The 24,755-nt window shown below is 37.9% G+C and overlaps 1 protein-coding gene across 12 annotated transcripts in view; it reads left to right on the top strand.

Annotated features, from left to right (window-relative positions):
* Positions 1-24,755, top strand: part of CEP128 (centrosomal protein 128) — a 554,311-nt gene that overhangs the window by 492,878 nt on the left and 36,678 nt on the right. For 10 of the 12 annotated variants that reach the window (XM_023546439.2, XM_023546440.2, XM_023546437.2 and 7 more), the window contains 2 exons: positions 1,088-1,165; positions 11,013-11,126. In XM_023546439.2, the coding sequence (XP_023402207.1) occupies positions 1,088-1,165; positions 11,013-11,126 (192 nt within the window). Of the gene's footprint in view, positions 1-1,087; positions 1,166-11,012; positions 11,127-24,755 lie in introns of those variants that run through there. The other 2 variants (XR_010323199.1, XR_010323198.1) reach the window with 2 other exon arrangements.

The following is a 24,755-nucleotide window of genomic DNA, read 5'->3' as shown; positions in this document are numbered from 1 at the left end:
CACCCTGCGGAATATACCACGGACTGCCAGAAAAATGAACAAATCTGCCCGAAAAACGAACAAATCTTCTAAGGAATGCTCCTTAGAAGCAAGGATGGTGAGACTTTATCTCACGTACTTTGGACATGTTATCAGGAGGGATCAGTCCCTAGAGAAGGACATCATGATTGGTAAACTAGAGTGTAGTGAAAAGAGGAAGACCCTTGATGAGACGGATTGACACAGCGGCTGCAATAATGGGCTCGAACATAGCAACAATCGTGAGGATGGTGCAGGACCAGGAAATGTTTTGTTCTGTTGTACATAGAGTCAGAGTCGCTATGAGTCGGAACTGATTCAATGGCAACTAACAACAGCAACATTGCCTGCCTACTATGTGCTGGCACTCTGACATAGTGGCAGTCTGTATTACAGAGATATATGTAATACAGTCTCTGGTCTCAAGTTTATTCTACCATTTGACTTTTTATTTCACATTGCCTATGAAATAATTTTCAGATCATTCCCTTTTAATGTTTTTATTGACAATGACCAGGCTAATAAAAGACTCTAACGTACTGATTTATAATCAACAGGATCTTGTATCCACGTCGCAAATGTTTAACTTCAGGTATTTTTCCCAAGTCTTTTGAGAACTGTTCTTTTTCTTTTTAACTAAAATAAATGTTAAGAACTCTTTTCTTAAAAAATATCCCTTATAGATAAGTAATTGCAAATTCATCTTTTCCTCAGTACTACTTGTGGTTTATTTCTCATGTTCACTGAAGCAGGTTTGTAAATTAATATTAAATATGAAAGGCTCTATAAAATGTTTCATACCATATCGGATAAAAGCAATTATCCAGGGAGCTTTTTTTTATCTGAGTAAGTCTTGCAAATAAATCACATACACTTCTGGAAAGGAAATAATTCTTCGATTTAAAAAGGTACATTTATCTTAGAGACGCTATTATATCTGTTCTTATTTACTCTAAATCTACAGCTTGAAGTGCTAATGCTAGCGGTACACCTGATTTTTAGTATTTGGATTCTGAGAGTATTAATCAATTTTTTATGATGTTTAGTTTCCTTATGTTTTTGTTTTCAGAGTACCCGAGTGGCCTTGGACCATCTGGAGTCTGTGCCTGAGAAACTGAGCCTACTGGAAGATTTCAAAGACTTTAGAGTGAGAAGGAATTGGCTTGTCTCTTTCAGTATTGTTTTCTGAGTGAAAACTCTTGACACCTTCCTGATGCACAAAGAAAATTGTGGGGAGGGAGGAAGGACCAAAAAACATGGGGGACTTTTACACTCCATCTTATCAGAGTTTACTACATTTGTGAAGTCAGGATTGGAATCAATGGAATTAATGTATCAGCACAGTATAGGTAAATAGAGACTTTTATGCTTACTACTAGAAGCTCATTTGGCCACCTAAAGTCTTAACTATAATTCAGAAAGACCTAGGAATTAAAGAGAGTTGTACATTCTATTGACAATAACTTTTTTGATTAGCGAAGCGATTTTAATTTATGACCTATCTTATTTTAATGACAAATTGCCAGGATACTATTTGTTTTAGAGATATGATAGTTCACAGGCTGTCGCTATAGTATGATATGTGAATTCAAATCCACATAGGGCATGAGTTATCAGACCCCATGCCATTTATCGATAGAACTCTAACCACAAAGCATTTCATTATCAAGGCAATTAATTACGTGTGTATTTTTTATGTACCCATGTAATTTTTAAAGTTCCTCATAGAGGAAAGATGCAAAGCAAATAACCCTGCTGTCCAGTCCTGCCAGACAAGACCTTCCTCCAAGGATGTCGCCACAGATCTATCCCCTTAGGGCTGCATTTGTAATGTATAGTTTTTGTGATTTATAATGTATTGACCCTGTATAGCTGAAGCTAACAATGGTGAAGTTTTCTTTTTGGAAACCATTTAATCTCTTATTTCACATTGGCTTTGAAATATAATTAGATTATATTTAAGTTCTATTTAAATCTAACATGTTACTTAAAGATATAATAGAGAAGAACTATAGCTAGATCATGTTATATTGATTTATTTAAAGCACTGACATGATGTGGCCCTAAAGGTCTACACTATCTTAAAATTACCTTTCACTAAGCATGTTTCGTTAGTTTGGTTACTGAACATATTTGAGTGAAATCCAAGCATAAGTAGACACTTCTAGAAATCTAGACTAGCACAAATAGAACAAAACCACGTGTTCCTAGTATATTTTACTAAACTTTTAATTATTTATCATGATTTGATTATATATTTGCAGTCTAAATCCTTACCAAGAGATTACGAAACCAGAGTCTGAGTAGATGTAATTTCCACTGATACTTATTTGACCCGATGTGCACAGAGGCAATATGTTGTGCACATATTCTTCCCCTTTTTTCTCTGTAGCTAATAGAAGTCATATAAGTGAATGAAGGGCAGGCGAGAGAAGGTACTGGAAACAGGTGGCACTTGGCACTGACGAACAGATGCCTGTCGTACCAGCAGAAAAATATAAAGTTTAACTTTCAGTGACAGCTCACTTTTTACTAGTGTTTTACATGGAGCAAAATATTCATATGTGCAATTTAAAAGTTGTTTTCTCTCCTGCTATGAAATTATTTTTGTTTATTTTTTCATTCTGTGGACAAGTGATTATCTACAACCCTGGTTTATATATACACACATTCATACACAGAGATGCCCTACATAATGAAATTTCTAGGGAGAGTATTTTTCCAGCTTCAGAATTGTGTTTTCAATATTAGTCATTAAAATGGAAAGCTTTATTTATCTTGAAAAGGGAAAGAAGGCAATTAGCAAGTATTATGTACATACTGTGGAAACCCTGGTGGTGTAGTGGTTAAGTGCTACAGCTGCTAACCAAAAGGTCAGCAGTTTGAATCCACCAGGTGCTCCTTGGAAACTCTAGGGGGAAGTTCTGTTCTCTTCTGTAGGGTCAGTATGAGTTGGAATCAACTCAATGGCAATGGTTTCTTTTTTTGGTTTATGTACATACTGTTTGCTATCATGCTGGAAGCTATGCTACCAGTATTTCAGATACTATGGTGGATAGGTTTCAACAGAGATTCCAGACTAAGGCAGACTAGGAAGAAGGAGCTGGCGAGCTACTTCTAACAATATTGGCCAGTGAAAACCTTAGGAATAGCAACAGAATATTGTCTGATATAGTGGCAGACGACGAGCCCCTCCAGTTGGAAGACACTCAAAATACGACTGGGGGAGAGCTACCTTCTCACAGTAGAGTCGACCTTACTGACGTGGGTGGGGTAAAGCTTTCAGAACCTTGATTTACTGATGTGGCATGACTCAAAACGAGAAGAAACGGCTGCAAACATTCATTAATAATTGGGATGTGGAATATACAAAGTATGAATCTCGGAAAATTGGAAGTTGTCCAAAATGAAATGGAAGGCATAAAGATCAATATCTTAGGCATTAGTGGCTGAAATGGACTGCTTTGGTCATTCTGAGTCAGATAATCATATGGTCTGCTATCCCAGGAAAGACAAATTGAAGAGGAATGATGTCACAATCGTCATCAAGAAGAACATTTCAAAATCTATCTAAAGTACAACGCTATTAGTGATAGGATAATATTCATACACCAACAAGGAAGACCAGTTAACATGACTGTTATTGAAATTTACGCACCACTCACTAATGCCAAAGATGAAAAAATTCAAGATTTTTACCAACTTCTGCAGTCTGAAATTGATCAAACATGCAGTCAAGTTGCATTGATAATTACTGGTGATTGGAATGTGAAAGTTGGAAACAAAGAAGGATTGGTAGTTGGAAAATATGACCTTGGTAATAGAAATGACACCAGCGATCGCATGATAGAGTTTTGCAAGTCCAGGGACTTATCCATTGCAAATATCTTTCTTTCAACAACATAAACAGTGTCTATATACATAGACCTCATCAGACAGAATGCACAGGAATCAAATTGACTACATCTGTGGAAAGAGGTGATGGAGAAGCTCAATATCATTGGCCATAGGCCAACAGTAGAACAGACCATCAATTGCTCATATGCAAGTTGAAGTTGAAACTGAAGAAAATTAAAAGTCAACAAGAGCCGAAGAACAACCCTGAGCATATTCCACCTGAATTTGGAAACCATCTCAAGAATAGATTTGACGCATTGAACGTTAATGACCTAAGACCAGACGAGTTGTGGGATGACATCAAGGACACCATACATGAAGAAAGCAAAAGGTCAAAAAAAGACAGGAAAGAAAGAAAAGACCAGAATGGATGTCAGAAGAGACTCTGAAACTTGCTCTTGATCATACCAAACCCACTGCCATCGAGTCGATTCCGACTCATAGCAACCCTATAGGACAAAGTAGAACTGCCCGGTAGAGTTTCCAAGGAGCACCTGGCAGATTTGAACTGCTGACCTCTTGGTTAGCAGCCATAGCACTTAACCACTAGGCCACCAGGGTTTCCCTCTTGAACATAGAGTAGCTAAAGTGAATGGAAAAAACGATGAAGTAAAAAGAGCTGAGCAGAAGATTTCAAATGGTGGCTCGAGAAGACAAGGTATTATGATGAAATATACAAAGACCTGGAGTTAGAAAACCAAAAAGGAAGAACATGCTCACATTTCTCAAGCCAAAAGAACTGAGGAAAAAACTCAGGCCTTGAGTTGCAGTATTGAAGGTTCTACGGGCAAAATATTGAATGACTCAGGAAACCTCAAAAGAAGATGGAAGCTCCTATTTAACATTGTACTGGAAGTTCTAGCTAGAGCAGTGAGCCAAGAAAAAGAAATCAAGGGGACCCAAATTAGAAGGCAAGAAGTAAAACTATTCCTATTTGCAGATGATATGATCCTATATAGAGAGAACATCAAAGATTCCACAAGAAAACTACTGGGAACTAATAGGAAGACTCAGCGGAGTAGCAGGATACAAGATCTACATACAAAAATCAGTTGGATTCCTATACACCAACAAAGAGAACTTCAAAAAAAAAAATACCATTTATAATAGGCCCTAAAAAGATAAAATCCTTAAGAATAAATACAAAGAAAACTACAAAACACTATTGCAATAAACTATAAGAGACCTACATAAATGGAAAAACACACTATGCTCATGGATAGGAAGACTCAACATTGTGAAAATTTCAATCCTACCCAAAGCGATCTTCATATATAATGCAATCCCGATCTAAATACCAATAGCATTCTTTAACAAGATGGAGAAACTGATCACCAACTTTATATGGAAAGGAAAGAGGCTCCAGATAAGCAAAGCGATACTGAAAAAAAAGAACAAAGTAGGAGGCCTCATGCTACCTGATCTCAGAACCTACTATAGAGCTACACTGGTCAAAACAGCCTGCTACTGGTACAATGACAGACACATAGGCCAACAGAACAGAATCGAGAACCCAAATGTTAATCCATCCACCTATGATCAGCTTATCATTGACGAAGGCCCAAAGTCCATTAATTTTGGAAAAGACAGTCTTTTTAACAAATGGTGCTGGCAAAAATGAACGTCCATCTGTAGAAAAATGAAACAGGACCCATACCTTACACCATACACAAACCCTAACTCAAAATGGATCAAAAACCTAAAATGATAAAAATCAAGGAAGAAAAAATACAGACAATGCTAGGGGCACTAATACGTGGCATAAGTTATATACAAACCCTAACTAACAATGCACAAATACCAGAAGATAAACTAGAAAACTGGGATCTCCTCAAAGTTAAACACTTAAGTTCATCAAAAGACTTCACCAAAAGAGTAAAAAGAGTACCTATAGACTGGGAAAAAAAATTTTGGCTATGACATATCTGACAAGGGTATAAACTCTAAAAATCTATAGAATACTTCAATACTTGAACAACAAAAAGGCAAATAATCCAATTTAAAAATAGACGAAAGGATATGAACAGACACTTCACCGAAGAAGACATTCAGGGTGCTAACAGACACTTGAGGAAATGCTCGCGATTGTTAGTCATTAAAAAAATGCAACTCAAAACTACAGTGAGCTATCACCCTGACATTACTGGCACTGATCAAAAAAACAGACAATAACAAATGTTAGAGAGGTTGCAGGGAGATCAAAACTCTTATGCGCTGATTGTGGGAGTGTAAACTGTTACAACCACTGTGGAAAATGATACGACACCTCCTTAAAAAGCTAGAATAGAGATACCATATGATCCAGCAGTTCCACTGCTAGGAATATATCCTAGAGAAATAAGAGCTGTCACATGAATAAACATATGGGCACCCATGTTCATTGCAGCATTATTCACAGTAGCAAAAGATGGAACAACCTAAGTGCCCATTAACAGATGATTGGATAAACAAATTATAGTACGTACACACAGTAGAATACTATGCAACAATAAGGAATAATGATGAATCTTACAACATGGATGAATATGGAGGGCACTATACTGAATGACATAAGTCAATCACAAAAGGACAAATATCATATGAGACCGCTGTTATAAAAAACTCAAGAAAAAGTTTACACCCAGGAAGAAGAGTCTTTGGTGTTTACAAAGGAGGGAATGGGTAGAAAGGGGAAATACTAACTAAATAGTAATTTTGGTGAAGGGAAAGACACACAATATATGGGAAAGCAGCACAACTTGACCAAGACAAAGTCGTAGAAGCTTCCTAGACACATCCAAACATCTTGAGGGACTGAGTTACTGGGGCTGAGTACTGGGGACCATGGTCTTAGAGGAACATCTAGGTCAACTGGCATAACATAGTTCATAAAGAAAATGCTCTACATACGACTTTGGTGAAGAGCATCTGGGGTCTTAAAAGCTTGCAAGTGGCCATCTAAGATACACCTATTGGTCTCATTACATTCAGAGCAAAGGAGAATGAAGAAAACCAAAGACACAAAGAAAATACTAGTTCAAAGGACTAATGGACCACACCAACCACAGCCCCTACCACCCTGCACCCAGAAGAACTAGATGGTGCCTGACTTCAACAAGTGACCACTCTGACAGAAATTACAATAGAGGGTTCAGGACAGAGCAGGAGAAAAATGTTGAAAAAAATTCAAATTCACAAAAAAAGACCAGACTTGCTGGTCTAACAGAGATTGGATAAACACCTGAAACTATGGCCCCTGGACACCCTGCTAACTCACAACTGAAGCCGCTCCTGAAATCCACCTTTCAGCCAAAGACTAGACAGGCCTATAAAACAAACGATAACATGTGAGGTGCGTGCTTTTTATTCTTAGTTTGAACAAATACATGAGACCAAATTGGCAACTCCTGCCCAAAAGCAAAGACAGGAAGGCAAGGAGGGACAGGAAAACTGGACTAATGGACATGGGGAACCCGGAGTGTAAAGGGAAAGGGGGAGAGTGCTGACACATTGCGGGGATCGCAACCAGTGTCAGAAAACAATTTTGTATAAGTTTTTTAATAAGAAACTAATTTTGGAAATTCTATGGGGCAGTTCTACTCTGTCCTATAGAGTCGCTATGAGTCAGAATCGACTCGACGGCACTGGGTGGGTAATTTATGCTATAAACTTTCACCTAAAGCAAAATAAAATCTAAAGAAAAAAGTAACTTGGTAAAGTTAAAAAAAAATTGTACATATGTGCATTTTTCAATAAAGTTGGTAAAGCTTTCATCAGCTCTTCAAATCGGTTGGTAGCTTAGAAACCATTAATCTACGTAGCTGATTGGAATTGATTGTATGATAGGTCCAGTTATTGTTATTTTGAATCTTCAGTACTCAAAAGCAATATCATTAAAAAAAAATTTTTGCACTGTAAACTTTTATCTCATACTCAATAAAATAAAAAAAGAAAGAAGATGGAAGAAATGAGTTTTATGAGTCAGAGTTGACTTGATGGCAGTGGCTACACCAAGAAGAATTGGTTGACATTCAACCATTTCAGGAGGTAGCAATACCAAGAAATGATGGTATTGAATGAAGACTTACAAGCTGCATTGAAGGCATCAGTGAAAAACAAGGCTCCAGGAATTGAGATAATGCCAATTGAGATGTTTCAACGAACAGATGCAATGCCGGAAACACATGCTTGTCTATGCCAAGAAATTTGGAATACAGCTGGGGAGCCAACTGGAAGAGATCCATTTGATGCCCATTCCAAAGAAAGGTGATCTAACAGAATGAAGCGATTATCCAATCGTATCATTAATATAGTACACAAGTAAAATTTTGCTGAATATCATTCAAAAGCGGCTGCAGCAGTACATCGACAGGGAACTGCCAGAAATTCAGGCTGGATTCAGAAGAGGATGTGGAACAAGGGGTCTCACTGCTGATGTCAGATGGATCTTGGCTGAAAGTAGAGAATACCAGAAAGATGTTTACTTTTGCTTTATTGACTTGCAAAGACATTTGACTGTGTGGATCATAACAAATTATGGATAACGTAGAGAAGAATGGGAATTCCAGAACACTTAATTGTGCTCATGAGGAACCTGTACATAGTACAAGAGCAGCCATTTAAAGAGAACAGGAGGATACTGTGTGGTTTAAAATCAGGAAAGGTGTGCTTTAGAAGTGTATCCTTTCACCATACTTATTCAATCTGTATGCTGAGCAAATAATCAGAGAAGCTGGACTATATAAAGAAGAATGTGGCATCAATAAGAGGAAGGCTCATTAACAACCTGCAGTATGCTTGCTGAAAGCGAAGAGGACTTGAAGCACTTACTGATGAAGATCAAAGACCACAGCCTTCAGTATGGATTACACTTCAACATAAACAAAACAAAAATCTTCACAATTGGACTAATAAGCAACATAATGATAAATGGAGTAAATATTGAAGTTGTCTAGGATTTCATTTTACTTGGATCTACAATCAATGCCCATAGAAGCAGCAGTCAAGAGATAAAACGACACATTGCATTGGGCAAATCTGATGCAAAAGACCTCCTTAAAGTGTTAAAAAATCAAAGGTGTCACTTTGAGGAGTAAGGTGCGCCTGATCCAAGCCACGGTATTTTCGGTTGCCTCCTATGCATGCAAAAGCTGGGCAATGAATAAGGAAGATGGAAGAAGAATTGATACATTTGAATTATGGTGTTGGTGAAGAATACTGAATATACATACCAGGGACTGCCAGAAGAGTGAACAGATCTGTCTTAAAAGTATAGCCAAGATGGTGAGACTTCGCCTCACATACTTTGAACATGTCATCAGGAGGGACCAGTCCTTGGTAGAGTAGAGGGTCACCGAAAAAGAGGAGGACCCTTGGTGAGATGGATTGACACAGTAGCTGCAACAATGGGCTCAAACGTAGTCACAATTGTGAGGATGGCATAGGACCGGGCAGTGTTTCGTTCTTTGGTACACAGGGTCACTATGAGTCAGAATCGACTCGATAGCACCTAACAACATGTACGTAGTGTGTGGCAGGCTGTAGCTAAGTACTTTATTAATCTTCAGAGTAAGACCTATCTATAGATGAGTATTTCCCCCATTTTGTACACGAGGAAACAGTTAAAACTGATCTAATTATAGGCCTAACAACAAATCCCATGTGCTCTTCCCTGCTGCCTCTAGCTTGAATCCTCTCTACCTGCTGTCTAAAGTTATCTATATGATTAAAAAGAGCTCACTTAAATCAAGTTAGTGAAAACAACCACACATAGCCTTAAATGAAAATACATAAAGCCTTTAGATTAGTAGATGTAGGCTATCTTTTTCAAACCCCTGAAAGTTTCTAAAACTCAGTGTGCTATAGTAAAAGAAATAGTGACAGTCCAAAGTCCTAAGTTCTAGTCCAAGCTCGTGTACCAAACAAATCACTTAATATCTCAGGGGCTATTTCCTCATGCATAAAATGAGTGATTTGAACAGTATTATTTCTCTGGTTCTTTCTTACTGGGATCAATAGCATACATATTAAAAATATATTTCACAGATTTTTTGATAGGACTATAGCCTCTATATGTGAGTGCAAACCTCATCCTAATTAGATAGGCTTGATTTTTTTCTTGGTTAAATGTGGCCATATTCTGGTTTTTATGGTTTTTTCTGCCTCGTTTTATTAGGACTGATTCAGCTCTACAATCCCACATATAAATTTACATATTTGGTAAGATAGAAAGGAAATGGTACTGAGTTCCAAGCCCAAACTGCCACAAATTGCCTAGTCTTGGGCAAATCATTTTCAACGTCCATGGGCTTCAGTTTTCTTATTGAAAATGAGCACTTTGGAATTCTAGTACCCCTTCCAGCTTGAACTTAAGTTTAAACTTTCTTGGGATTATTTGGGTGGGGGGTGGGGGGGCGGTGCTAAATCCCGTGGGTCATTCTTCTCATATACGAAAGTCAGTCATCCTGATTTTATTCTAACTTTTCCCTAGTTCATTATAAAGAAATGTCAAAATTGGCCGTAGTGACTGATTTCTGTGTTCCACCTTCACCAAAAAAAAGGCAAGAAAAAAAAAAAGAAACGCTCTTCAAAGTTTTGCCTTCTTAAAGCTATTACATCAATTTGACTATCTGAATCAAATCGTTTTATGCTTATGAGGGAAGATGAGATTTTCTTAAGCTTAAAAATGTATGTGATGTAGTAGTTAAAAGTTAGAATGTTACTTGGTGGTTAGTGAAGCAAAAAGGACTCCCATTTTAGAGGCAACAAGGAGAATATTTTGTATTCTCCAAGGGACCATGCACAGCATCCAATCATGGCATAATGCCTTTGGACAGCTCATTGTTATGGGAACCTTATTCCCTTTAACTAAAGGTGTCATTCATTTCAGCCTGGCTGGGGACTAGGCTTGAAAAGAATGCAGATATGTGGGACCTCATTTTTATTTTTATAGTAGCATCTAAAAAGACCATTTTCTTTTTCTTGGGGTACTGCGATTCCCCCATATATCTCTCTAAATGTCTATAATAATTATCTGCATATCGATACTTTTTTCAGTCTAACTTCAAGCCCTGATTTTTCTTTCACCCACCAGTTCAGACCTTTTGTTGTTTTTGCAGGAGTCCTGTGGCTTATCCGAGAGACCTGACGGGAGCTATTCTAAATACAAAATGCAGAGAGATTCTCCTCGGCTGCACCGAGATGATGCCAAGTACAGAATCAAAAGCTTCCAAGTAATGTCCTTTATATGCCTTTTTAGTCTCGGAATATTATCTACATTTACAGCTACAGCCTCCTCCTAAGCAGCTTCTTTGGTGTTCATGCAAGGGCACATGTAAAAGATAAGTTTTTTCGTAATGTATGAAATAGATTTTCCATTTTGTGGGAGTGGAGAAGGAAACTCTGACGACTGTGTTTATAACTTTTTTCTTGGGAACTGAGCTTTAAGTTTATGCATTGTTGCTTAGTATGTTTGTCTATTGGCATTGATATTGCTTAAGAAATCCTGAGCAAGGAAATCCCAGGTCACTTGGTTGGTAAAAACTGTAGTGTGAATATTTGCCTTTCTCTATGCACAAGTCGAGGTGCTATACAATGAAGTCCCCAATAGATCAAGCCACATATTAAAAAATAAACAGCAACATAAAAAAGAAAAAAAAAAAAAAACTGTTGCCATTGAGTCAGTTCTGACTCATGGAGACCCCTTGTGTGTCAGTATAGAACTGTGCTCCGTAGGGTTTTCAATGGCAATTTTTTTGCAAGTACATCACCAGACCTTTCTTCCAGAGCACCTGTGGGTGAACTTGAACCTTTTGCCTTTTGTTTAGCAGCCGACCATGCTAGCCGTTTGCACCACCCAGGGACTCCGAACCACTTATAGTCTTTGGTAAACTTTAGCCCTGGCATCTTTGGTCATTCTTTTTTTCAGGATATGAACTCCATGCTAACACGGCAGTTATGGCCCATTAACACTGAACTAACACAGGAGACTGGGAAGATTGAACCATATTGACAAAAAGCCTACCTTCTCCTAGAGGCTACCCAATATCCACCTATGGCGTAGTTGATTTTAAACCCATTTGACCCTGAATAGTGCTTAGCCTAGAGCAAAGTTTCTCAATCTTGGCATTATTGTCATTTTGAGCCAGATATTCTTTGTTGTGGGGGCTGTCCTGTGCATAGTAGGATGTTTAGCAGTGTCTGTATTATCTAAACACTGGATGCCAGTAGCCTCCCTACCCCTGTATTATAACATTCAAAAATGTCTCTAGACATTTCGAAATGTTCTCTGAAAGGCAGAAATCACCCCTGGTTGAGAACACTGGCCTAGAGAGAATCCATCTATATTTGAATGTATACCCCAAGTTAATTTAAAAACATAAGCTTCTGGCTTTTTTATATTCTTATAAACTTCAATATGCATGAATATTGCATACACTGTATATATTCACTTATTACATCCAAATATAATTATTTCTAAGAAGCATCTTTGCTCCTCTGAATGTAATTGGATAGAATGCTCATTGGATATAAAGTCAGTGCTCATTTCCAAAAGTGCTTCGTAGCATGCTTAAATTGAGCACTCCACGTCGCCAGCCCAAACAAAAACTTAGCACAATTAGGCCAAGTTATCAATACCCTTACTGTGAAGAGAGCACCCTGTGACTTTGTACCTTGTCATCTTTGTTGTTTATAGATTGGCATTATTGGTTATAGTAGTGAGTTCATTATCTCACATGGCTGTTTAAGTTCCCTAAGAATGTTCTAAAACCCATGCGCAACAACCACCCATTTGTCAGTCGAGGCTTGCATGTTGCTGTGTTGCTGGATGGGTTTCAGTTTATTTTCCTGACTAAGATGAACAGGAAGAAAGTTTGGAGATTTACTAAATTAAAAAATTAGCCCCTGTAAATCTTATGGATCACAACAGTCTAATCCACAGCAGATGGCACAGGACTGGACAGTGTTTTGTTCTCTTGTGCATGGGGCCGCCACGAGTCGGTGCTGACTTGATGGCAGCTGACAAACAATAGTGTTCTAACATTCCCATCAGGTCTCGTATACTCTAGCCTTATTTCTCCATCATTTAAAGGAGTGCCACTAACCTTAAACAGAAGTGTAAGGCTTGGGCAACAATAGATAATAATAATAACTACCAGTTATTGAGCATATATTAAAATGAACTACCTGAAACTGGCACATTATTTTTCCTCTTTTACTAGTGAAGAAACTAAGGTTATAGAGCAATGAAATGGTTGGATCAGGATTAAGACCTCTATCTGCCTGTATTCAGTAATCCATGTCCTTAACAATGTCATTGTAGTGTGAGTTATGACCTCATATACTTTAATTTTTCTAGAAATTGCCAAATGTAGGACTATATTTTTAACATGTAAAAGTCAGTTTTCTCTAAAAATACATAAAGACAACACTTGCCTCTTACTTCAGCAGGAGTCTAGATGCAAATCAAACGGATGTATTGCATTGGGCAAATTGGCTGCAAAACACCTCCTTAAAGCAAAGATGTCACCTTGAGGACTAAGGCACGCCTGACCCAATCTGTGGTATTTTCATTCGCCTCATATGCATGAGAAAGCTGGACAATGAATAAGGAAAATCAAAGAAGAATTGATACATTTGAATTATGGCATTGGCAAACAATATTGCCCATACCATGAATTACCAGAAGGATAGCCAGAATATCCCTTAGATGTGAGCATGGCCAGACTTCATCTCATTTGCTTTGGACATGATATCAGAAGGGATCAGTCCCCGAAGAAAGACATCATGCTTGGTAAAGTAAAGGGTCAGTGAAAAAGAGGAAGACCCTCAGTGAGATGGATTGACACAATGACTACAACGATGGACTCAAGCATAGCAATTATTGTGAGGATGGCGCAGGATGGGGCGATGTTTAGTTCTGTTATACATAGTGTTGCTGTGAGTCAAAATCAACTGGATGGCACCTAACAACAACAACAACTAGATGCAAATGAAATATTTAAAACATTATTTTTCCATAAAGTTAGATTGGGCATCAGGTGAATCAGTGCTATCTGGTGATACCAAATTGGTGTAAATCAATGGAATTTCCATAATAGCATATGGCAAAGCTATGAGTGTTTAGCAACATGTTTAGTAAGTAATCTCAACAGAATTCTCTTACAAATTTCATTTGCAGCTGAAGAGGAAATCAGGTCTGGTTTGAAAGGAACACCAAGCCTTGGCAATATGAGATATAAGTTTGAAGTTTTTGAAAATAGGTAGTGCAAGTAGAGGAAGGGGCCACAAGCATATTTTATGACGACATTGTTACATATTAATACTACCTAAGCACTTTAGTGGTGAATATATAGACTTACCATCATGTGTAGAAGACATCTGACATGAAATAATACAGTAATCTACACAAAACTGATGGATGTAATCACATTTTTTTAAAGTCATTGGAGAGGAAAATATGAGAGCACATTTTGGCAAATATAGATACCAATGGTCTTAGGCTCCTATGACTTTTATGAAAACAAGTTGTTAAGAAGACTGAAAGAGATGCATCTTCAAAAGAAGAATGAGTCCGGATTGGTAGTGAGAAACTTATGTTAATAATTGCGTGGCTTCTTGGATAATTGGAAGAGCTAGCTCAGTTGATCATTCACTTCCTGAAGAAAATGCTTCAAATAAGAGGCATTAGAACTATTTCTATCAAAGAGAGAGAGCACCCCATTAGCTCAATTAGTTATGGAAGGCATCATCTCAGCAGCTACTAACTTCTCCCACATTTTGCTAGGACAAGAAATTAAAGAAAAGCACACTGCAAGGACTTGAGTTCACTGGCTCTTCCGAAAACTGCTGTTCTGGGATATCAGCTAGTATAGAACTCAGTTTAATTCAGCAAACACATACTGAGCAACTACAATACTACAAAGCGCTGTACTGCCTGTTGGGTCGGTGGGAGGTGGGGGGGTGCATATAAAGATCTAAAACACATGATCTTCAAAGAAAGAATTGTTATCTGGCTGTCTTAATCCTAATAGATAATCCTCACATGGTTGTTCTAGAGCAGGTGTCAGCAAACTACAGCCCAATGGGCCAACTCCTGCCTGCGACTTTTTTTTTTTTTTTTGCAAATATAGTTTGTTGGAACACAGCCACACTTATTCATTCACATCATCTATGGCTGCTTTCACACTAGATGTCAGAGTTGAGTAGTTGTAACAGAGACCGTACGGCTCACAGAGGCTGAAATATTTACTGCCTGCCCATTTATAGAAAAAAAATGTGCTGATCCCTGATATAGAAAAATAAATCACCAATCTACTCTTTCTTCCATCACATATTATGTAAAACATTTTCTCTCCTTCGTTGACCAAATAAATACTGCCCAAGCTCTTTGGAAAATCAGTACTTATCCATTCATTTTTATCAAGGACGAGCTATGTGCCAGGAATGTTCTAGGCACATGAGATTCACATCAGTAAACAAAACAGAAATCCCTTCCTTTTTTGAGCTTCTGTTCTAGTAGACAGATATTCATGTTTGTTGTTGTTTTTACCTCAACATTCAGCAAGCACTTATTGAATTTCTGTGGTGTACAAGGGCTCAAGAGAATGACATGAAAAGAAAAACAGTTACCAACCCTTAGGAATTCAAAGCCTTCCCCAAAACAACTGTACTGCAAAGGAAAAAGGGATAAATGCTATAAAAGAGACCTCAGTGAAATGCTGTGAAAGTTTAAAGAATGGAAGATGCTGACGAATCTTTTGAAAAGATGTTTTTGATGACAGGTTATGGGGAAGTGTTTTATCTGCAGCTCAATTTGAAAGTAAACCTCTGTTAGCATTATAGCTGTAGTACCCTGACTGTATTGTTGTTGACAGAGAAATAACTGTTAGAATAACAGAACCATCTTGGCAATTGGCTTCTCTCATATTGTTGCTGTTTTAGGAAGGCGGCGAAACATCCAGCAGGTCCAGACTGCTGGTAGAGGGAAGGGTTAGCAGGAAGAGTGCACGTCAAGCTCTTCTTTTTCAGTCCAAGGCTAGAGCTGACCTCCTGCTGTTTACTCCCATGGCAATCACCAAGACAAAAGTGATCAAATTTCTAGAAACTTGTTTAGATTTTGAGTAGGACCAAGGTCTGCAATCGCTGAGAGCGTAATGTAAAGTTGTACTAAGCTGACTGAGAAACAGGACAAAGGCTGATCTGAAAGTTTATGTTTAGAATTCAATTCAAAACTGAATCTAACACAACATTGTCCCTGTCTCTCTGTAGACAACAGGAGCATTTCATGGCCTCTGTTTTCATCAGGCTTAATTGGGTTTCTGTAGGACCGACAGGCCTCCTTGCTGTCCCAGCTGTTTCCAATAGAACAGAACGTTAAAGAGTCAGCCAGTAACACAGCATTGCTCACCTGAATTCACGGAAGAGCGTGGTTTTGTCCAAGAAATCTCCATTTGTTACCTGCCCTTTTTGCTCCCTACCCATACTAAATATGTGGTTTTAATTAGCACTGGATTTTTCTTTTTTTTTTTTTTTAGTAAAATCACAGAAGACACGTTTTTCTCCTACCCTTCCTCTACCTGAAAAGAAATTCATTTTCTCTTTGGAGAGTTAGTATGCAGCTTCTTTTTAAAGAAAGAGATGTTTAACAGAATAAGATGAAATAAGTGAGCAAATGTTGATAATGGCTTTCAACAGAGTTTATGAAGGGAGAGTTTGCTAAAGCCCTTTGTCATATTTGTTCTGTGTAAGCATGTGTGTGGTATAAGTACATGCTTTGGTCGTGGAAACCGTTTCTCCCTCACTGAACCTGTCTGTGCTTTGTTTCTACCTGGCTCATAGCAATTAATGGCCGTTAGCCCTTTCTCCTTAACTCAGCTTTTTCTGTATATATCTTAAATCTCCTACAGCAGTAGTTTCTAAAACATGCTATGTATAAATCCTGGTACAACTCAAGATTTTAGTTGATACATAAGCATTTTTATTTTAATGACTATTAAAATATATCACTAGTGCATTATTCATGTAATTTTACAGATGCTGCTTCGGACCAATGGTGGCAGCCATAGGGACATTTGGGGAAGCTTTGACTCCAAAATACCCCCATTATCTCATTTATAACCACCCCCTCCATGCTTTGATAAGAAATTGTATGTAAACTACCATGCAAACACAGCTGCATGTACTGTGCAACCCCTGAGGGAACATAAGCAGTTTGCAATTGGCTTCCAACTTAGAGGTTGGCAATTCAGGCACACCCAGTAGTGCCATGAAAGAAAGGTCTAGAAATCTGCTTCCTAGCCAAGAAAACCCCATAGAGCAGTTCTACTCTGTAACGCCTGGGGTCACCCTGAATCAGAATCAACTCGATGGCAATGAGTTTGTTTTATTTCCTTTGTTTTTTTGTTTTTCGATAGATAGACAGAGAGAGAGGAAGGAAGGGAAGTGGGGGGGAGGGAGGAAGGAAGGAAAATTAATTTTAGGGGGCAAGGTTTTTTTTTTAAGTTAATGTAAAATCAAATAGTAAAAGTATAAAAAAAAAAAGAAGTTTGAGAATTGTACTACTGGATTGCATGACCTTTGAGGGCAGACACTCTGCCTCATTTTTTTGTACTCCAGCATACACAATGAGTGTAACAATATATGTTAAACTAGTGATTTAAAATAATTAAAATAATTTTTTTCCTAGGTTAAGCCTTTTCTGGAATTCTAACAATAATTTACTTACTGTTTTCCCAGAAATGCTTACATGACACATCCAAAATTTTGTAGGCAATCAAGTCATGCTGAAATATGGAGATTCATTTGAGATTCTTTTGAAATGATCAAGACTAATCTGCCAGCCATGACATTTGACTAATTTTATCTTGCTGATTAAAAATTGAATAAATATTGCCAATTGAGTTGGGATTTTCGTTTGTTACAAAATCTGAAAGTGACAATGGATCGAAAGTGCTTATGTAGCAAACAGTATGGATCCGTAGATAGATAGCACATTAATTTTTTAGCCATGCTTGAGGCCTAAATCCATGAGAGCCAAAGTACAACCTTGAGTATATCCCACCTGAATTTAGAGACCATCCCAAGAATAGACGTGCTGCGTTGACACCAATGACCGAAGACCAGACAAGTTGGGGAATAACACCAAGGACATCATACATGAAGAAAGCAAGAGGTCATTGTCTTAGTCATCTAGTACTGCTATAACAGAAATACCACAAGTGGATGGCTTTAACAAAGAGAAGTTTATTCTTTCACAGTCCAGTAGGCTAGAAGTCTGAATTCAGGGCACCGGCTCCAGGGGAAGGCTTTCTCTGTCTGTCAGCTCTGGAGGAAGGTCATTGTCATCAGTCTTACATTGGTCTGGGAGTATTTCAGCACAGGAACTTCAGGTCCAAAGGACATGTACTGCTCCCAGCACTGTTTTCTTGGTGGTATGAGGTCTCTGTGTCTCTCTGCTCACTTCTCTCTTTTATATCTCAAAAGAGGTTGGCTTAAGAAACTCTCTGATCATGTGAATCTCATCAATATAACTGCCACTAATCCACCTCATTATAGTGACAGGATTCACAACACATAGGGAAATCACATCAGACGACAAAATGGTAGACAATCATACAATATTGGCAATCATGACCTAGCCAAGTTGCAGAACACATTTTGGGGGGACAGAATTCAATCCATGACAGTCATTAAAAAGACAGGAAAGAAAGAAAAGACTAAAATGGATATCAGAAGAGACTCTGAAATTTGCTCTTGAACATAAAGTAGCTAAAGCAAAGGGAAGAAATTATGAAATAAAAGAGATAAACAGAAGATTTCAAAGGATGTGTCAAGAAGACAAAGTAAAATATTATAATGAAATGTACAAAGTCATGCAGGTAGAAAACCAAAAGGGAAGAACACACTCACCATTTCTCCAGCTGAAAGAACTGAAGAAAAAATTCAAGCCTTGAGTTGCAATTTTGAAGGATTCTATGGGCAAAATATTAAATGATGCAGGAAGCATCAAAAGAAGATGGAAGGAATACACAGAGCACTGTACCAAAAAGAATTGGTCGATGTTCAACCATTTCAGTAGTAGCAATGATGGTATTGAAGGAAGAAGTCCAAGCTGCCCTGAAGGCATTGGAAAAAATAAGGCTCCAGGCATTGATGGAATACCAATTGAGATGTTTCAACAAACGGATGGGGCACTGAAAGTGTTCGCTTTTGTATGCCAAGAAATTTGGAAGACAGCTACCTGACCAACCAACTGGAAGAGATCCATATTTGTGCCCATTCCAAAGGTGATCCAAAGGAATGCAGAAATTATCGAACAATATCAGTATCACATGCAAGTAAAATTTTGCTGAAGATCATTCAAAAGTGGTTGCAAGAGCGCATAGACAAGGAACTGCCAGAAATTCAACCCAGATTCAGAAGAGTACATAGAATGAAGGATATCATTGCTGATATCAGATGTATCTTGCCTGAAAGTGGAGAATACCTGGAAGAGGATTACCTGTATTTTTATTGTCTACAAAAAGGCATTCAACTGTGTGGATAACAACAAATTATGGTAACATTGCAAAGAATGAGAATTCCAGAACACTTAACTGTGCTCTTGAGAAACCTGTACATAGACCAAGAGGCAGTCATTCAAACAGAACAATGAGAACTTCATGGTTTAAAATCAGGAAAGGTGTATGTCAAGGTTGCATCCTTTGACCATACTTATTCAGTCCATATGCTGACTAAATAATCTGAGGCGCTGGAGTATATGAACAAGAGCATGGCATCAGGATTGAAGGAAGACTCATTAACAGCTTGCGATATGCAGACAACACAACCTTGCTTGCTGAAAGTGAAGAGGACTTGAAGCACTTACTGATGAAGATCAAAGACCCCAGCCTTCAGTATGAATTACACCTCAAGTTAAAGAAAACAAAAATCCTCACAACTGGACCAGTAAACAACATCATGATGAATGGAGAAAATATTGAAGTTATAAAGGATTTTATTTTACTTGGATTCACAATCAACACCCATGGAAGCAGTGGTGAAGAAATCAAACGACGCAGTGCATCGGGCAAATCTGCTGCAAAAGATCTCTTTAAAGTGTTAAAAAGCAAAGGTATCACTTTACGGACTAAGGTGTGCCTGATCCAAGCCAGGGTGTTTTCAGTCACCTCATAGCACGGGAAAGCTGGACAATGAATAGGGAAGACTGAAGAAGAATTGACGTCTTTGAATTATGGTGTTCATGAAGAATATTGTATATACCATGGATTGCCAGGAGAATGAACAAATCTGTCTTGGAAGAAGTACAACCAGAATGCTCATTAGAAGCAAAGATGGCAAGACTTTGTCTCCCATACTTTGGACGTGTTACTAGAAAGGACCTGTTGCTGGAGAAGAACATCATGCTTAGTAAAGGGTCAGTAAAAAAGGTAAAGACCCTCAATGAGATGGATTGACGCAGTGGCAGCAACAGTTGGTGCAAGTATAACAATTGTGAGGATGGCACAGGGCCAGGTAGTGTTTTTTCTGTTGTCCATAGGGTCACTGTGAGTTGGAACTGACTAGACAGCACTTAACAACAACGACAGGGCCCCACTCTACCAAACCTAAGCCCTTCACAAGCTACATGCTTTCACCTCTCCAGATAATATAATCAAGACAAGCCTTAATGGCAAGATTATAAAGAATTTTGCCTATGAACATACCATGAATAATCATCTAAGATTCAAAATTCTAGGTACTAAAACCATAAGAAAACCGAATTAAATTTGTTATTAATTCTTAATATACATGTCATAGCATATTCATCCAAATACTTATTGTTTTCTTTAAAATAGTCACTTTAAGAGAATAAGTACTGATTTCAATGAGGCTACCATCATTAAAACATCTTTGCACTCTGTCTTTGGTTCTTTATTTGTCAGTAGTACATTCTTTTGAATATCCCTATGGATGGCAGTTTTTTTATCCAGTATGAGTAGGTTTAGTTTCTGAAAATGGATGAAAGTTGTGTCAGGCCAAGACTGAGTTTGGTAAAAAAAAAAAAAAAATGCTGAGTAAAATGTTTTTCATCAGGGATTTTCTTGGACTATAAAACTTTATACAATAAAATATCAATTGGATAAGGGTGAATCTATCAGTACTATTAGAAAAACTACTCAAAGAGACTCAAACAGCCTGATCTAGCAGAGTATTTTCACGAGTTTGACCCATCTGGCAGATGAGTGTTGTTTTGGGTTTATATTATTGTGTAAATTTGGATTTCCTGTGGTAAAGATACTTTGCATATTTACACATACTATTTGCTCAATGATTCCGTTGAGGTAGATCAGAATCATAAAATGTTGGTACTGAAAGGGCTAAGATGTGATCTGGTTCGGCTCTCATTTTTTTTACATGAAAAAATTGAGAATGTGAGAGTGGCATTCTCCTATCTCCTGACTTCCACCATAGAGGACTATCTGTATTTCGGTCAAGAAATAATCATGCATGACCATTATTGAGTTCCTTACTCCAGGTGGCACTGTGCTAAATAGTAGAATATTTGGATGGCTAAATGGAAGGATAGAGAGACAGAGATGATCAAACCCCCACCCACATGGATGTTAAAATCTAAAATAGCATCCTACAGATTGAAATGTGGAGGGCAGAGGTTAAGTACTCTGTCTGCCCAGATTGATCTTTTAAATAGGAATAAAGTTACCTAAGGAAGAGGTTCAGCTTTCTTGAGCACTAGTGGAGGACTGAGAATTAAGAAGACAAAGATGGAGGGACGGTGAATTGTTAGAATTGTTAGGCTAGAGACAAATTCAAGAAAACCTTTCTGCCACAGATTCAGAAATACATGTGTTTTTTCCTTCTCTCCAGGGGAAGCGTTGGATGAATTAAAAAAAAAAAAAATCAAATGTATCATTTGTCATATAAACTTTGAACTTATAATATTCCTGAGAGAAAAATACTTGGTGGGCGTCTTTAAATATTAATCATTAGAGATCAGTTTAGCAAAAAGATTTAGTCAGGTTGGAACAGCTTTTAAGAAACCAATTACAATATGGGTTATGAAAGAGAAGTGGAAGAAGCCCAGGGAAAATATTAGAAAATGCAAGTCCCTTCACCCAGTGGAATTTTTGCAGGGAATTCTGGCTAACTAGACGACACTGTTTTTTTTTTTTTGGACTGGGTTAGCTTATTGAAACTTATGACAGCAATAAAAATAGTTCCTTGTGCTAAGGATATAAGAATTGGTAAAAAGCAGGAGTTGGGATTATTAAAATTGCAAAGAATCTTGGTTTTTAACAAGCACTTCCTTTTTAAAACTTACGTATTTTATTAAAAGGAAGGTAGAACTTAGGCAGAAACATTCATCTTATAGTCAACTTGTGAATTTACTTATATAAAAAGTCCACAAATTAAATATCAATATTTAATTGGAGGACATGAAGGTATTTTTTTTTCATATTCTGCTAAGTATGTTGAATATTCAAAGGGAATGTAAAATAATTTTCTTTCAGGGTGTTCTTTCTGGGCTCATTTCACTAGTTACACTTCAACTTAAATGTGGTAGATTATAAGTCTTTTGAAGACAAGATGTTAGAACTCCATGACGTATTAGAGTTAAACCTGTTCATTTTCCATAATGAAAAAAAGAAATGTGAGTGGTTTAATGATGAATAAATCAACAATTGTAAAGGAGTAACCCCCCTGAATGTGTATGTACCTGTTAATGTTGTTGTTGTTGTTAGGTGCCATCGAGTGGGTTCTGACTCATGGCGACCCTGAGCACAACAGGACGAAACACTGCCCAGTCCTGCACCATCCTCACAATTGTTGCTGTGCTTGAGCACATAGTTACAACCACTGTGTCAATCCATCTGGTTGAGGGTCTTACTCTTTTTCGCTGACCCTCTACCAAGTATGATATCCTCCAGGGAATGATCCCTCTTAACAACACATCCAAAGTATGTGAGACACAGTCTCACCATCCTTCCAAGGAGTATTCTGGTGGTACTGCTTCCAACACAGATTTGTTTGTTCTTTTGGCAGTCCATTGTATATTCGGTATTCTTCGCCAGTACCACAATTCACAGGCATCAATTCTTCTTCTGTCTTCCTTACTCATTGTCCAGCTTTCGCATGTGTATGAGGCGATTGAAAACTCCATGGCTTGGGCCAGGCGCACCTTAGTCCTCAAAGCAACATCTTTGGTTTTCAACACTTTAAAGAGATCTTTTGCAGCAGATTTGCCCAATGCAATGCATCATTTGATTTCTTGACTGCTGCTTCCATGGATGTCGATTGTGGATCCATGTAAAATGAAATCTTTGACAACCTCAATCTTTTCTCCATTTATCATGATGTTGATTATTGGTCTAGTTGTGTGGATTTTTGTTTTGTTTATGTTGAGGTGTAATCCATACTGAAGGCTGTGGTCTTTGATCTTCATCAGTTAGTGCTTCAAGTCCTCTTCACTTTCAGCAAGCAAGGTTGTGTCATCTGCATAACACAGGTTGTTAATGAGTCTTCCTCCAATCCTGATGCCCCATTCTTCTTCATATAGTCCAGCTTCGCAGATTATTTTCTCAGCGTACAGATTGAATAGGTATGGTGAAAAGATATAACCCTGACACACACCTTTCCTGACTTTAAACCATGCAGTATCCCCTTATTCTGTTGGAATGACTGCCTCTTGATCCATGTACAGATTCCTCATGAGCACAATTAAGTGTTCTGGAATTCCCATTCTCAGCAATGTTATTCATAATTTGTTATGATCCACACGGTCGAATGCCTTAGCATAGTCAATAAAACACAGGTAAACATCTTTCTGGTATTCTCTGCTTTCAGCCAGGATCCATCTGACATCAGCAATGATATCCCTGGTTTCCATGTCTTTTTCTAAATCAAGCTTGAATTTCTGGCAGTTTACCGTTAATATACTGCTGCAGCTACTTTTGAATGATCTTCAGCAAAATTTTGCTTGCATGTGGTATTAATGATATTGTTGGTTTCTGCATTCTGTTGGATCACCTTTCTTTGGAATAGGCATAAATATGAATCTCTTCCAGTCAGTTGAGCAGGTAGCTATCTTCCAAATTTCTCAGTATAGATAAGTGCACACTTTCAGTGCTTCATCCATTTTTTGAAACATCTCAATTGGTGTTCTGTCAATTCCCGGAGACTTGTTTTTGCCAATGCCTTCAGTGCAACTTGGACTTCTTCCTTCAGCACCATCAGTTCTTCATCGTATGTTACCTCCTGAAATGGTTCAATGTCGACCAATTCTTTTTGGAATAGTGATTCTGTATTCCTTCCCTCTTCTTCCATATTATTCCTGGTGATATGAGGTCCTGTCTCTCTGCTCACTTCTCTGTTTTATATCTCAAGAGATTGCCTCAAGGAGATGGAAGGAACACCTATTAATAGAGTATCAAAATGCATGAAGCAAAAAGTGATGTAAGTTTAAGAATAGGCAAATCCTTAATTATGGTTTGATACTTCGTTCATTTCTCAGTAATAGATAAATAGTGGGCTTAAAATCAGTAGGGATATAGAAGACTTGAACAACACAATCAACTAACTAGCTCAGCTGCTAACTAAAATGTTAGCAGTTCAAATCCACAGGCCACTCCTTGGAAACCCTATGGGGGCATTTCTCTCTCCTATAGAGTTGCTATGAGTCAGAATTGACTAGATGGCAGTGGGTGTTTGGTTTTGGCTTTTTCTAACCAACAACATTAGATTAAACTACTTTTTCTAGTACACATTAACATTCACCAAAATAGACCATATTCTGGGCCATAAAACAGATATCAATAAATTTAGAAGGGTTGAAATTACACAAAGCCTGTTGTCTAACCACA

Source organism: Loxodonta africana, chromosome 10 (genome assembly GCF_030014295.1).
Source record: "Loxodonta africana isolate mLoxAfr1 chromosome 10, mLoxAfr1.hap2, whole genome shotgun sequence".
NCBI classification, from domain to species: domain Eukaryota; kingdom Metazoa; phylum Chordata; class Mammalia; order Proboscidea; family Elephantidae; genus Loxodonta; species Loxodonta africana.
This window is presented reverse-complemented; position numbering and strand designations above follow the sequence as displayed.